Consider the following 16,906-nt stretch of genomic DNA (forward strand, 5'->3'; position numbering starts at 1 on the left):
TTATCTGTTGGCATATGTATCATTTCAAGTTCTAGCTGCTGTCAGAAATGGCTAATTTACTTTCTTTACTAACTTTGGCTGTTTTCATTGTGATAATATTTCAGTCATATTTTTATGTTTCCCGTTGTTTGAACTAATTCATGTGAAAGGTGACTTTTCTTTGTTAAATTTGGAAACAAAACAAACACCATAACTAATTATGTGGAAAGGTCAAAATTCCTTTAATTGGTAGGTTAAAACAAGAGCGCATAAGAAATGCTGATAAATTATCCTGCAACTAGTTTAGTCTATTTTTAATAACATTGCCTCTTGGAAAAAGAATGTAATAAGGTTTATCTTCTCTAGGCACAGAGATAGTGTGAAATAGAGTGCCACAATCTTCGAGTGGTTGTCTGGATTGTGTAAAATCTACTTATGACACCTTACTCCTTTCTAAATGAAGAACTCGATGCATTTTTTAAAAAATTGGTAACTGACATCAACAGTTTTGTTCTTCCATATAATGCCCTGGGTATAAAACATCTGTTCCAGAGGCAAGACTGGGTGCTGAAGCTGCAATTGCCTACTATTGTCAAGCATTGTCCATGTCAGTATGGACTGCCAGTTCATTTCTATGCCCAATTCAAGATGCTTACATTACTGTTTAAAACCCTGAAAGATTCAGGCCCCCACTATAGGAAAGACCACATCTTTCCCTACAGATCCTCTCAGGGGCCATATTGGTAGTTGCACTGCCCTCATGTGTTTGAGGGCTGGCAGCCTGGAAGAGGGCACTTTCTGTGGTATTTCCTCCACACCGAATGCACCTGGTACCTTCATTCTACAGTTTGTCATATGCTGAAAATGTGCCTCTTTACCCTGGTCTTTGGCATGTTTTCAGGACCCATCCTGTTCCTGTGATTATACAGTGGTACCTCAGGTTAAGAACTTAATTTGTTCTGGAGGTCCGTTCTTAACCTGAAACTGTTCTTAACCTGAGGTACCACTTTAGCTAATGGGTCCTCCTGCTGCTGCCGCCGCACAATTTCTGTTCTCATCCTGAAGCAAAGTTCTTATTCCAAGGTATTATTTCTGGGTTAGCGGAGTCTGTAACCTGAAGTGTCTGTAACCTGAAGCGTCTGCAACCCGAGGTACCACTGTAATTTGTTTTGAACTGTTTTGAGTATTGAATTTTAGATGGTTGTAGCCTCCTTCCCTGGGACCAGATAGTGAAGGGCCCATGAAAAATTGAAATAATAGTTGTAATGATGATGATAGTGATGCAAGCCACTATATCTTGAAGCAGCACATGGAGATGGAGAAGCACTTGGTGACAACCAGGCTTAGTGGCAGATGTGAGTAGATCTTTGGATAGGCCCTCTCCTCTGGGACCTGGGAAGCTTACTTCATAGAGATGGCAGTGGTAGCAGCCAGCATCAGCACTCTGAGCAGCAACCAGGTGCCTAGCAGCTGCCATTTGAACCTCCCAGAACCAGGGTTGGCCCAAGACATTTTGGAACCTGTTCACCAAGAGGCTGCTGCTGGAGAGGCAATATTTGGGGGGGAGGGGCTGCCAAGGAAACAGCAGGTCCTTCCTCTAAGGAGCATGCCACAGCTGTCACGGCCACCATGGCAGTGGCAGGCAGTGGTGGCAGTAGCAGAAGATGCATTCTGGATCTGCTGCCCCCATGAATTCTGCTGTCTGAGGTGGTTGCCTCACCTTGCCTCATGGGTGGGCCATTCCTGCTCAGAGTGATGCTACAACATAACATTTAAATGACAGACTCAGTGACCAGTGAGCCAAAATAAAAATTAAAGGTGGGTCCCACACAAAGCGCTGGATCCCTGGCAGCTGCCTAAGGATATCCAGTGCTGATGTTGGTCCCATTTGCTATGATCTCTGCATTTTAAGTCAATCCCCTACCCCTTGTAAAAATACAAAACTGTTAAGTGTGGCTTTCAAACCAACCATATGGTTAATGCTTAGATTCAGGAAAGTGTTCTCCTACTCATTCTGTTGAGTGGTGTCCTGGGTCCTAGGGCATCTGCCTCGAAGTCCTGTTCTGGCAGCATGATTCTATTTGAGCATCTCTTTAAGGCAAAACCTTAGGGAGAGAGGTCCATCCACAGTAATGAAATGGCAGTATTTTGCTGGCTGATCGTTTGGTAACTTGCAGATCACCCCTACTGCCGGTAGTTGCCAAAAGTCACAGAAATCACAGAAAATCTGAGAGCAGCCCTCCACCATTTCCTTTGGTTCAGTCCTGTGAACCAGGCCATCTGTAGAATCAGCACATGCAAACCTTGCAATGGAGTCATCATAATTAGCAGTTTTCGCTCACTGTGAAATCAGGTCAGCTTGTCACTGAGGCTCTCCTGGGCTCTTTACTCAGCCTATGAAAAATGCATTGAAATGGTGCCCAGGTGGTGAGCAAATGGCCGGATATACTCTTGAAAGCCACCTATCGAACGCCTGATTGACAGTTTGCCCTGCGTATGCAAAAGCAATTAGATCTGTTTCATGCCATGTGAAAATGCCCTATTGTTCCTTGGCCTCAGAAAGGCCTACAGTTTGGAGTTGCGTCAGGAGAAGAGATCAAAAGAAACTCTCAGGTCGCAAAAGGAAAATAATGCTGCATATTTCGCTGGTTCCAAGCAGACAAAGGCACGCCTAATCTCTAATGTGTTTTCAAGTGGACAACAGTGCTTGGCAGCATAGCCCACAACTGTCTACTGAAACACCCTATGCAAGTGCCACTCCTCCCTCCCACCAACCCCAGCTATTCCAGTCTAAGTAGGGATAAATTTCAAAGCTGTCATTACTCATTCTGTCCTGCTGACATTTGATCATTATTGTATCTTAAGAACTTCTAAATAGGTCATGCCTTTAGCGGGAGAACTCAGTTGCAGGAAGCGAGGCTGATGGAGCTCTTGGAGCTCTTATTAGTCATCACCAACACTCACCAAGCAACTACTGGGCTCCAAGTACAGAAGGCAAAAGCCAAAGCTGGATCCAAAGGGACGTGTGACATTAACCCCCCCCCCACACCCTGCAAATATTGGTAGGGACCTGGGGGATGAAGATCACGGCTGATGTTAATCCAAGAAATCCATTCATTTATTAAGTATTTGGGGTTTGCCATGTGCATCTACTTCTCATGCTTCTTGTGGTTCTTTTAAAATGAGATTCAGAAGCAAAACAAAATATACAAGTGAGTGAGAAGTTTAAAGATTTTATTCCAAAACAGCAAGCAATGTGTACATACCAAGCAAACACTTCAACCTGCCACCTAGAAGCCCTCAAGAAATGGTGAAGTGACTCTCCCAGGTAACCTTAGTTTGCATGGCCCTGCGGCCAATCAGTCTGTGCATGAGCTTCAGAGAAACTCTGCCCAAACCGTCCAATTCTATAGACAGCCTGTGGGGCTTCCAAGACTGGTTACGTGCAGATCGTCCATTAGCCACCTCCTCCCAATGCCTCACTTTCTCAAAACAATGTCCAGCATCAAAGAAGGTACCCAGTATTATCTTCCACAACTGATTAAGGCAGCTGTGTGGGGGCCTTCACCTCCTCCCAACGTTCTCAGGACATGAAAGACTGTTCTCATACCATCAAAAAACTTAACAAGTGTGCGGGAGGGGGAAGGAACAGAGGCAGGAAGTGCTCCGTGTCAGATCACTAACTCCTCAATACATTTTGTCGTCCGAATGCATTTCCCATACACTTATTCAGCCATTTGGCAGAAGAATCCTAGCTAGAGTGCCTAGCTAGATTCCCCAGCCCTTATCAGAGAGTACTAGTTGGGGGCTAGCCGGGTAGAAGAGCCAAAACATTATTTTTCTGGTTTTAAATCTGAGAACTGCATGAGTTGCCTCACAGTGGATGAAAAAGGCCTTCACATATACATGGAAAGCAGTCTGTGCTGCCTGAGGCTGATGGTTGCCTGAAGGACATCATGATAGTGAAGGCTGTCCTTCAGTTCTCTTTCTCCTAAAGTTAATTTCATATCATGTTCAAGAATGTAGCAAAGGACAACAATATACGTTTTTGAATTTTAAAAAATTAAACCAAAATTCTATTGTTATTGCACATTGTTAAATTAACCAAAACAAAAAATCATAATGATATACAGTAATATTTCCATGTGCATTATATAAAAAAAGACTCAACATGCCTCTTTAACACATGTATGCCAACCGTGAGAAGAGCCAACTTAGCCATAGGCCACTTCAGCCTTACAGGTGTTTCATCAAGCTGCACATCATGAGTATTGTGGGCAAGATATTGCTAGGTGCAATAGGGATATTAGGTGTGCCAGAGGTTCTGCCCCACATTGTGGGTCTCAGCCATCTGCATGTGATGTCACGCATGTCACACAGGTGACATCACGCGTGCACATGTGACGTCATGTGCACGCTGCATTCGGTCAACTAGCCAGGCACCCACAGTAAAAAAATTGTGGGTGTTTCGAAACTTAGGGTCCCCCCAAGTTGACGCCTATGAGGGGTATTAATTAGGTCAAGAGTCCAAGACAAAAAGGACCCCTTGGAGCTGTGCCAGCATCTTGTCCACAGAATTCTGAAATAAAGGCGACAGACATTCCAAGCAGCTGGTATGGCCTGATATAAAGGGCTGCTATTTAACTGAAAGACATCAAACAGATGCACAAATCCTTACGGAACAGCAGGTTTGATTGACAGGTTGGTTCTGTGCAAATGAATTTCTATTCATAAGTTCCTATAGGGTTTGTTTGGGAGGTTTTTTGGTTTTAAAAAAATGAAATAGATTTGTGCAGTCCATTCACACTGAAAAATATTTATTTGCTATAACTTTTTTTTTCTTTTGCTAATGAGTGCTCTACTACACCAGCAAAGATGTTATTACACTGAATGGATTTTATTTCTGTTTTTAAAACTCATCCAATCAAGATTAGAATTTGGAGAAAACAGCTGATCTGTCTAATCAAGAGGGAGAATGTTTGTGTCTGCATTGCCTTAATCATCACCCACTGATAGTGCGCTTGTCTATTGTTACCACAGTGTCCCCCACCCAGTCATGTCAGATGCATCTATCACCTGCCAGTCACCCACCACTTGAGTTTTCTATTAGCTTGCCAACGTTTGCCTAGTTTTAAAAGTGGCTCTAAATAAAATTGAAGCTTGCTTTCAGAATCTTTAGAAGTCTTAGAAATGAATGATGGTACTTATCCGAACAAGTTGCATCCAATATTTACATTTCTATAATACATTCTATATAACAGAACAATATGAGCTGGGGCCTGGAAGGTGCAGAATAAGGAGTCCTCCATTGTCTCTGGGCAGATGCTCACAGGAGGGTGATGGTTTTCCTTTTTTCCTTTTCCTTTTTACTGCACTGGTTCCAGGCAGGCACAGCTGAGGCCCAAGCCCCTCAGAAGGATCATCCCCTCAGTCTTCCAGGAGATTAGGCAGGATTGCACCCAAGTTTCTCAAAACTTTTTGCAGTGTTAAGTAAGCTTCATAATAATGCTACTATTCACTTTGCCCCAATGGACTTTTGTCTGAGACACAGTAAATCTTTTGAGGCTACAGAACAAAATGCCTCTTCCACAAACGCATTTCCTAAAGGCATCCTTACTTGATCATTCCCCTGCTAATTTGTCTGTTATAAATTAAGTGTTCTACTCTGCCACACAGGCAGGGCTGATTGTATGGGTTTCGTTGAAATGATTTTCACTTTACCAGGAAAAAGACAACAACTGATTGGGAAAGACCCAATCTGCTCAGCAACATTGTGGTGATATTCATTCATATACCACAGGTATGTGAGATCACACCTCGCTGCAAGTGGGCGGGGGGAGGGAAGTGTTACTACATAATTTACAGCATTGCTTAAATCTGGGTGGCCTCAGGATTTTCCTCTTGTCTCTTCTAAGCCTTCTATGTCAAAGTGTTCAAAGCAGCCCTTATTCAAATAAATCCAGTGGTTTTTTCCTGGGAGGACACAGGGGTACGCATACCCCTAAACATTTTGTGAATCTAGGTTTGGCCTCATATCAATATGGGTAGGAAAATGAGAGTACCTCTAAACATTTTTTTTTTTTAAAAAAAGCACTGAATAAATCTATTCACCGTGTAGCTTGTTAGATTGTTAGAACCATTTTTCTCACAAATAGAGTACTGGGAAAGGATTTCAACTCAGAAGAAAAATTCTTGCCTGGTATTCTGCTCCAAATTCAAAGCCCCTTCTTTGAAGGACATAAGTCTCCAGGTTAAGTGGTTTATGAATGCACTTCTACTGGAGTCCTCCTGCTTTAACATTTTTCCTCTTCATCTTGGGCTCTCAAACTTTCCATCCTCAGGGCCCACTTGGGAGGGCTAAAATTTACTGAGGCAGTGGTGCGAGGGCTAGTCACAGCATGGATGTGGATGGGGGCAGAGATTGGCATAACCAACCATAATTACTGACTTTTAAAATAATATCTACTCCCTCTTGGAAATTGCTAAGCTCTTTGCCGCTGTGATTTCCTTGTAGAGAAGTGAGTTCAGTTTTCTTCATGTACATTTGTTCTGGAGACTGCATGACATAGCATGCCCAATTTTGTCAAAATTTACTGATCTAGAGGATTTAAGCAGAAAACTTTTTATATTGACACACAAACACACTTTCCCAATAATTTTTACTCATCTCTTGACATTCCTTCTTTCACACTTAACTTGTACCCAATGACTTTCGCCAGACTGCCATTTTCTTTCATCCTTCCTGCATGTGACTTCCACATTCACTTCATCCTGTTTCCACTTCCCTTCTTTGTCCCTAGCTCAGAATTCGGGAAATTTTGCTTTCCTTTCAACTGATCAAACTATGGCACTTTCACATAGGAGTCAACTCCTTGGGGCCAAGGTCCCTTCAGCCCCGCCTAAAATATTTGAGGGTGCTGCCCCCCCCCAGTTAATGGGCATTGCCATTCAAATGGTGGGCATGCGCCGTGTCTTGTGATCAATTATGCAGGGTGGGGCTTAACTGGGCATCCCTGCACTTTCATGTTGTCAATAATCCATATTTGGTTTAAGATCTGTTACATTTTTATTGCAGAAGTCTTATCCTAAATGAGCAGAGAAGGGTTTAAAATACCACAACCACCCAAGCAGCAAGGCCATGAGCCAATGTAGGCCTCCTTAACACTGCTTAACATTTTGCAGCTCTCTCACACCTTGGCTACTAATTTTGTCCTTAATCTGTTGCAGTACGAACAGCAAGGTATCTAAGGTGCAACAGGAATCTTAACGCCATCTCATGTACTTTATATCAGGGAGAGAAGTGGATTCTAAATGCCAGAAATAAAAAAAGGCACATCTATTGTGTTGTAAGTTGTGTTCTATCGAGAGCCTCCTTCAGCAACAGCATGAAGTGGTCTAGAAATGAGTGGGATTCATAATCTGGGCAAACTTTGAAAGCAAGGGGGTGAGAAAAGGCAATTTCAAAGGTTGGGCATGAATTAAAAATTGATTGAAATGTATTTCTAAGCCATGTCCTCAGGAGGCAGAGTGGGAAACAATAAAAGCACTTGACACAAGGCAAATAAAGGCACAGCAATGACCCCCTGACCTTTTCCCCCTGCGATGAGGCTAGACTCGAGTGTAACTGATAAGTGTTGCTTTTCAGAGTTTATCATATAAGCCTTTTGAGTCTGAAATTACTATGCCCTTTTATTTCCTTTCAGATGTTAAAGCTTTTTGGCTGTCTTATAAGACAGTTGAAATGTAACCCTTGAATACTAACATAAACAATATAGCCAGCTATTTTACCGTAATAGCCAGCCAGCACAACAGCTGCCTCCAGACAAAATTAGTTTTTAATAACATAATGCAGAGCTGGAGCCCCGAATGTATTGTACTTGCCATTACTTTGAAACCATTATCTTGGCATATTGTATTTACCTTATTTTGCAAAGACTCATTTAAAGCACTCCTCCTTCCTGGCTAGCCAGTTCTGATATGAAAGGGATCCTGGAATGAAGATGCTGCTTTCTGAGGCTGGGGCAGCCAAATGACACTTTCAGAGATCTTTTGCCTCAGGGGTGGGGAAAGAGAGCTTACAAACCTCAAAAAAATCCCAAGAATATTTTTTTCGTAAGGTCAACTGAAACTGAAGCAGATTAAAACCATACTAATTATTTTTATCATTTTATGCATATATAAATATATACACACACTCCACGCGGCTCTTTAAAGGGAGCGCTGAGCAGAGCCTCCCACCTGCATTCACTCTATAAGACGCACACACATTTCCCCTTACTTTTTATGAGGGGGAAAGTGCGTCTTATAGAGCAAAAAATGCAGTAAGCTTTTTCTCACGATACCATTTTTGTTGGTTAGCTAAAAATGGCCAAGTGATGCTGTCAATCAGCACTTTTTAAAAACACTAGCAGTGCCCTCTTAATCATAGGTTTTATTTCCAGATAAATGGGTAAACAGTTGGAAATCAACCTCTTTTTCATTTTCTTAGAATGTACCATTTGCCATGGCTGATGCAGATCCCTCCACACATTTGGGCTAGAACAATTTCTATTCTTAGCTATTCTTATCTGTAAGCTGTCTTGAGTCCCTGTCAGGGAAAGAGACGGTGTATGTATGTATGTATGTATGTATGTATGTATGTAGTAGTAGTAATAATAATAATAATAATAATAATAATAATAATAATAATAATAATAGCAGCATTCATGATCCCCAGCAACTAGTATTCAGAGACTTACAAGCTGATACTGAAGGCAATATATAGCCATTAATAGCTTTATTTTAGATGGAAATAACTTTCAAAGTTATTTCCTGAAGTTTGGACCACAGCGGTAGTCATCCCTATATTCAAAAAGGGCCTTACATCCAATCCGGCTATATATAGACCAATTAGTTTGCTACCTGTAATTAGCAAATTATGTGCAAAGCATCTTTACAATAAGCTAGTTGACTGGATAACTGATGAAGCTATTCTTGCCGAAGAGCAAGCAGGATTTAGACAAGGCAGATCCATTATAGACCATTGCTTTGTACTAGCCCATTTTATAGATAAGTATTGTTAAGAAACCAGGTGGTGTGCTACACACAGCTTTCACTGATCTGAAAGCTGCATGCGATTCAATCTCTTGAGTTAGACCATGGGATAAGTTGAACTCTTCAAGTATAGATAACATACTGTTGTTCTTGATTAAATGTCTATATAAAAGCACTGCTGAAATGCATTCCTCTACAAATGGGCAGCTCACAGGATCTGTACCAGCTACAAAGGGAGTTAAGCAAGGTTGTATCCTGGCTCCAGCACTGTTTAATTTATATATAAATGATATTGTCCAGAGTTTAACATCCCCAGAGTATCATGCCCCTAAATTGGCCACAAAAGCCATCTCTATATTATTTTACGCAGATGATGCCATACTTCTCTCAAACAAAAGTGGGTTTAAAAACATTGCTGAGGGCATTCTCAGGATACCACCAAAGAGAACAGCTGGCTCTGAATTACAAGAAAACTAAAGTCATGGTGTTTTCAATAAACTATAGGGCCCATAGATGGCATAGGAACCATCAGTTGATGAAACAAATTAAAGTTTTTAAATACCTCGACCTTATATTTCAGTCAACAGTGTCATGAGGAACACATCAGAAATATGCAAAGGAAAAAGCATTTAGTACTGTAAGATTGTCATGAGAGCACTTGGACTAAAACTGTCAACCAAAAGCTTTACAGTGGTACCTCAGGTTACATATGCTTCAGGTTACATACGCTTCAGGTTACAGACTCTGCTAACCCAGAAATATTACCTCGGGTTAAGAACTTTGCTTCAGGATGAGAACCGAAATCGTGCTCCAGCGGCTCGGCAGCAGCAGGAGGCCCCATTAGCTAAAGTGGTGCTTCAGGTTAAGAACAGTTTCAGGTTAAGAACGGACCTCCGGAACAAATTAAGTTCTTAACCCGAGGTACCACTGTACTTTTCTGGTTTATCACCATAACAGTTATTAACACTGGGTTTCATTAAAGCAAATAATTTAATTAGACAGTGCCTATATTTCAAGCAACAGAATAATTTGGCCACGATAAGGAAATTTTATCCATGGTGTGATTATTTTCCACTTAGTCGTTTTGATACGTTGGCACCCTATTTGCTAAATTTAGCAATTCCAAAATACAGACATGTTTTCACTTATGTAAGAATAAATACACTGCCTTCAGCTGTACTTGAGGGTCAATTTTAAAAATCCCGCTGGAAAAACGGTTATGTCCATGTAGAGATGGCAGTAATGTATTGAATCAGTAGCCCACGTGCTTCGAGCTTGCACTCTTTATAAAGATTTGAGGAGTGAGGTTATTCCCCCCTACTACTATCCATACCAGGTCGCTCAACCATTGCTACTGTGTCCTTTATTCTAAGAGATCAAGATAATCAGGTGGCATCAAAAACTGCTAAAAAATAGGAGCAATTAGAATAAGATTATTTGAATATCGATGCCTAGAGTATGTATTTTGTATAGTTTTTACCTCTATCTTCAGTACATTTTATTTTATTTTTATGGCTAGTGGCTGATGCAAATATTCTTCTTCTAACCTTCTAACTTTCAAAGCCACCAGAATTGGCAGCCATTGCTACATCTTTTAGAAGAAAATTCCACAGCCTTAACTTTCACTGTGTGAATTAGTACGTGCCTCAGTCTGCCCTAAATCTCCTGCCATATGGCTTCATTGGCTTCATTTGTAGAGAAAAGGAGAAAAACATTCCCTACTTACTCTCTTTACTCCATGCTTATCAGGTACAGGCATCCCTACGCATATTCTTTTACGTGGGTCACCACAAAATAAATTTTAAAAATTGATTGAAACAGCACTCCTTCCCTCCTTCAGTGCTACTCTTGGTTGCTCACTGCAAATCAATTCTCCTTCAATTAACATCTCCCAAAAAACCACTTTCCCCTCCCAGGTAACCCCATTTCCCTCCTCCATATTTTCTCCTCTTTCTTGACAGATGGACTGATGGCCTGAATCAGTAGAAGGCAGCTTCTCCTATGTAATTGTCAAGTTCTGATAGAGAAGAGATCAGCCTGGCTCCAGCTATTTACAGTCACTTGTCGAACAAGCTCTCACCCTTCTAACCATCAAGTAGAGCTGCATCTTAGCTGACACATGCCCTGAGGACAGATGCTTCTAGCTAGTGCCAAAGGGTGTAGAGTGCTTGGGGATCATTAGGAGAGCATTTGGGGAAAAGATGTACCGGTAATTCATCTGCAGTTGTATTCGAGCATTAAAAAGCAATGAAGTTTCCTTCAGCATTTATGAGTTCTGATAAACCAAATTCGGATGAAAACTGCCAAGTCTGGCATTTGAATGGGTAGACATATTGAAAGAGCAGCAAAATAAGTTGGTAGCACTAGCAAATAGATAAGGAAATAAAACAAGCATTAATAATATAGATTTTTTTATTACAAATTTGGTTTTTCAAATTAAAAATTTAGTCACATATTGAACATACAAGAGAAAAACAAGATTCCAAGGAATCTCCTGGACTTCCCTCCTCCCCTTTGTGGGTCCTATTGTTAATCTTTTCCTCCTGCATCTTTTATGATAATCCAAATCTTTTACATCTCCATTGTGTCCAAAATTCACCATTAAGCTACAAGTGATATTCCAATCCTAACAATTTTAACTGTTTACAATGGTTTTCAAGATAGGTTATAAATTCCCCCCATTCAACAATATAGATCTAATATATTCTTTACAGAAAAGAAACCCCATTTTACATAGTTGTTTTATTCATTATTGGTAATGTGGTGGTGGGAAGGGAATTGCCCAGCATATGCCAGTTGTTTTCCTTCTCAAATTTAGAACAGAGACTCATCTTGGCCATTGGCTGCACAAAATATTCTAATCCTATGAAGATGATGGATTTTTTGGAGCTAGCCGACCTGACCGGAAGAGTCTGCGACCAGAAGGAGGAGGAATATCAAGAGGAATGAAAGAAATTCAAAGACTATTTAGTTAAATATGTTAAGATAACTTAAATAGAATTACTTGCGAGTATCAGATTGGCCTAGGATTTAAATATGTGATGTTGTAGAATACTAGGGATAAAAGTTAAAATGAAAAGAAAAATGTTAATGGACTAAGTAAATTTTATGTGAAATCAGTTTTGGAAAACGGCTACAATGATTTATATGGAAACTCAGCCAGGGAATTCGAGAAAGTCACTTAACAATGATAACAAAAGTGGAATTTTTAAAGTCAGGATATATGCTTGTTTGTTTGTTTTTTTGATGTTTTATTTTTATGTTTGTGGATATGTTTGTTATAAATTTGGAAAACTAATTTTTTTTTTTTTGAAAAACCCCCAAAATATTCTAATCCTAAGGAACACCAGTTAGCTTAAAAGTACTTCCTAGAAGCTTAAGCATTTCCTCGCAGCCCCTACAGCCATGATCCAGTCAAAATTCACCATTTTCAAGTCTTACTGATTTTGGTGGAGGATACACGATGTATGCTCAACACTTTTATTCATTATAGTCATATTCCACATTTCATCCAAGGAGTTTAAGGTGACATGCATGGTTCTCCCAATTTTACCCTCCCTCAAACCCTGTGAGGTAGGTTAGGTGGTACATGACCCCAGTCAAGCTTGCAAAAATTTATCATTTGCCCGATAACAAATGTTGGAAATGTAAAGAGACTGAAGCTACATTCTTTCACCTTTGGTGGACGTGCCCAAGGATTAAGGCTTTCTGGGAGATGATTTATAATGAAATGAAAAAGGTATTTAAATATACCTTCTTGAAAAAACCAGAGGCCTTTCTCCTGGGCATGGTTGGCCAATTGGTGCCAAAGAAGGATAGAACTTTCTTTATGTACGCGACAACAGCAGCAAGAATACTCATCGCAAAATATTGGAAGACACAAGATCTACCCACTCTGGAAGAATGGCAGATGAAGATGATCGACTATATGGGACTGGCAGAAATGACCGGCAGAATCCGAGACCAGGGAAAAGAGTCAGTGGAAGAAGACTGGAAGAAGTTTAAAGACTATTTGCAGAAATATTGTAAAATTAAGGAATGCTAGAATGATGCTGGATAGAAACTAAGTGGTTTTCAGCTGTAATGCTTAAGAGTTATGGAAAATAAGGTTTTGAAATAAGTAAGAGAATTAATAGTGAGGACTTGCTGAACAAACAACCTGAACTGGAATATAAGAAAGGGAGGTATGAGGAGGTCTGGAAAAGAGGTTAAAGGAAAATAAGTAAATGGAAACTCTTTGTGTTTTTTAAATGGTTTTAATTTTTTGTATTTTTGTATTTTTGTTTTTCTGTTTTTTCTGTTTTGTGATGTATTATTTCTGAAAACTTTAATAAATATCTTATAAAAAAAACACCAAATGGTGTGCATGCTCCACATCTTATGATCGATTACGCAGGGAGGGGCTTACCTGCCCCCCAGATCCAAGTTGGCAACCCTGTCCTAGTCCAACAATTAGACCATGAGACTTATTTGGATTATGCCAAATTTGTACCGATGAACTATAAATGTATTTCACTCACAAATTATTTTTCACTTGTGAAGTCCTCTACTGATTATTGGAATTGAAACTGAGAAAGCAATTTTTAAAAAGCTCTGCTCAACTGCAAATTTAGCGACTTTTGAACAAAATAAATATTTACTTTAAAATCAAGTTATGATTGCAGTGTGCTGGCCTCTTCTTATTCTCCTCCAGAAATATATATTCACACAAATTATTTAGTTCTATTTCCTGCAAAATAATCTACATTTCTCCAAATGCAAAATTGTTTAAATCTGTTTCTGATCTCTCTCATGCTTATTCTCCCAAACAGCCTATGAAGAAGTAAATCAATTCCCATGAAACTGCATGAGAACTCATGGCTGAATTTTGGTCAGGGAAATAGCTAGGCTAGAACCTTCCCCCCTAGACATTCAGTTTTCCATGTACAGATTTGTACATGGAAAAGATTTGCAGGAGTGCTCAGGGAACTCCTTTATTAGTGGGAGACATCATGTTTGCTCTCACCCGTCTAAAGTACAGTCCAGAGACAGATTTATCACCTCAAATGCTTCTTGTGAGAAGTGCCTCAATGATCGTAGAGAACAGCTGCTCTTATTCTTTAAAAAAGGAAGCTTATTTTATCATCAGCACATAACAAGTGTAGCTTAAGAGAAAGTGAGGTGATAATTTCATATCATCCAATCATGCCTGTGTAAACAAAACATTTGTGCTTTAAATTATATATTAAACACACATAAACAAAAGAATCCAAATAATTTTTTCCCCTTCCCAGAGACAAAACACAACATTTAAAATAATATTACAAAAGGACAAATATGAGCCTATAATAAATATTTTATTAAAATGACAAAAGCCACTACAGAGATGAAGACAATAGATGCAGTTTTCGGAAATGCAACTGATGACATTAAGGCTACATGGTTAAGCGGATGATTAATACACAGGAGTTTAAATGTATTTGCTGACATTTTTGGCTAACTATCACTGTACTTTTAGTGGCATTAGTACAAATGGCGTTTCAGAATTTAAATGTCTCTGAATATCATTGGTTCTTTTATTAAAATACATAAGGGACATACAATGTAGTATATTTTAGCAAAATACATGTCTGTGCCTTCACATCCTAAGTTAAATATAAAATGTATACTGTATTCCCATTAAAGTTAATTACTTTTAAAATACTCAGGCAGTGCTTGAAAATGTAAACTTTTTCTAAATGTAGCAAAATATGGCTATATTTAAAAATATTCAGGCAGTGCTTGAAAATATATAAACTCTTTTTCTAAATGTAGCAAAATATAGCTATATAAATATTCTGAAGTGTAGAGAGGAATTATATGAAGAAAAATTAACAGCAACCAAGCGTGATCTCTAGATAAAAATGACAGATATTTTCAGAAATCTAAAGAATTGAAAGTGAGTGGAACTAAATAACATTTAACACTGGAAAATAAAACAAAGCTTAATATATATACTCACATATTTACTAATTCCTAGAAACTATAAATTAATAGTCCAGAATTTTGGAGCCACATGCTAACAGGGCTAGGATATTTCTGTTTTCACAATTCATTTAATACATTGTAGTAATTTAAAATCTATGCATTACTTTAAACACCTAAATCATAGCATACTTTCAAGGTTTTATACATTTTCCTTCTAATCTCTGGGTGTGTATGTTAGTCAATTAGGTTTTATATACACGGGTTTTAAAACAGACGAAAATTCATACTTGGAAATTTGCCTAAAAGTGCAACATCATCTACCCTAACCCAACTCTTATTATCAGTGACAGTATGTGTATCAAAATTATCTCAAATAATTTATTTCAAAATCAGGAAACAAGGCCCCCCCCCACAGCAGCTGATTGCTATGCGGACATTAGTGTCAACATGAGCAGAAGTTAGCTTGCATCCAGTAAAAAGTTTTTTTCTTTTTTCTATATGTAACAATACTTGAGGCTTGCCTTAAGTTTTGGTTGGCCTGTGAAACGCAGCACGAGATAACCAAATTCTATAAACTGAGATTCACAGCCTCTGCATTTAGTTTGCCACCACTTAAGCTATGTATCATTGCTATCATATGAGAATGTTTGTTTAGCTCTTCCTGCTGGACTTTGACTAAAGCTTCCTTTTCTTCCAGTCGTCCTTCCAGCTGTGACTTCTGAACTTCCAAGGAAGATGCCTAAAGTCATATATTAAGATACTATTCAATCATATTTCTCCAAAATACATATTTGCCATCTAGTAAATTGGGTGAATCCATACATCACAACAAAGAACAGTTAAGGAAACTTTATTGGTTTGGTATCTAAATGGACAATCCATGGGTTATGACTGTACAGAAAATTGGAATCAAGCCAAGCTTTGAGATGAGGTTTTGGAAACCATAGTTCATGCTAATTATATTTTGGGGTAACAACTGCCCTAGAGACTGTTGCACGATGGAAGTAGGAAATAATTTATGAATCATAGTGCAGAGAGAACAGTGTGATGCTTCAGAAAGAGTCTGGTAGCACAGCTGGTGGCTGCAAGTCCAGGGCAAACAATAAATTGCTGGTCAGAAAAAATCACCATACTCAGCTGATTCCACACATGAGATGAGGGAAAAGCTGGAGGACACAAGACGTGCCTCATGTGACCAGAACTAGTGACAAAACTGACTGTCAGAAGATGCTGACAAGAAGGTGTGCATATCTATCTGTCAGTGGATCACAAAGAGAGATTACAAAAGGGGATACACAAGGGTGTACAATGCCATGAACAGGAAAGGAAGAATTCAGAAAGCAGAGGATGCAGTGGACTTAGTAGGAGAGGGACAGAATGTACATAGCAGGGAACACAATTTGCGAGACAGAAGGTTTTGGCGATTCATTGGCCAGCAAGTTGAGGAAGATTTCCTAGAATATGTTCAACTATAAGGCTGTATTACTGTCCCTCCCCACTATGAGAATAAAGGTAAAGGTAAAGGTACCCCTGCCCGTACAGGCTAGTCGTGTCCGACTCTAGGGTTGTGCGCCCATCTCACTTAAGAGGCCGGGGGCCAGCGCTGTCCGAAGACACTTCCGGTTCACATGGCCAGCATGACAAGCTGCATCTGGCGAGCCAGTGCAGCACACGGAAACGCCGTTTACCTTCCCGCCAGTAAGCGGTCCCTATTTATCTACTTGCACCCGGGGGTGCTTTCGAACTGCTAGGTTGGCAGGCGCTGGGACCGAGCAACGGGAGTGCACCCCGCCACGGGGATTCGAACCGCCGACCTGACGATTGGTAAGTCCTAGGCACTGAGGTTTTACCCACAGCGCCACCCGCGTCCCAATATGAGAATAGTAAGGCTTTATTATCTTTAAACTATGGGTTCAGAATTGGAAACACCATTGCTCCACACAGAAGG

The 16,906-nt window shown here is 39.8% G+C and overlaps 1 protein-coding gene across 1 annotated transcript in view; it reads right to left on the reverse strand.

The window, feature by feature from the left end:
• Positions 1-14,331: 14,331 nt before the first annotated feature.
• The window catches only part of CIP2A (cellular inhibitor of PP2A), a 29,006-nt gene continuing 26,431 nt past the window's right edge, over positions 14,332-16,906 (reverse strand). The window contains exon 21 of the mRNA XM_081859660.1: positions 14,332-15,697. Within this exon, the coding sequence (XP_081715786.1) occupies positions 15,527-15,697 (171 nt within the window). The 3' untranslated portion in view covers positions 14,332-15,526. The remainder of the gene's footprint in view (positions 15,698-16,906) is intronic.

Source organism: Podarcis erhardii (assembly GCF_964252035.2).
Source record: "Podarcis erhardii genome assembly, chromosome: 4".
In the NCBI taxonomy this organism is placed as follows: domain Eukaryota; kingdom Metazoa; phylum Chordata; class Lepidosauria; order Squamata; family Lacertidae; genus Podarcis; species Podarcis erhardii.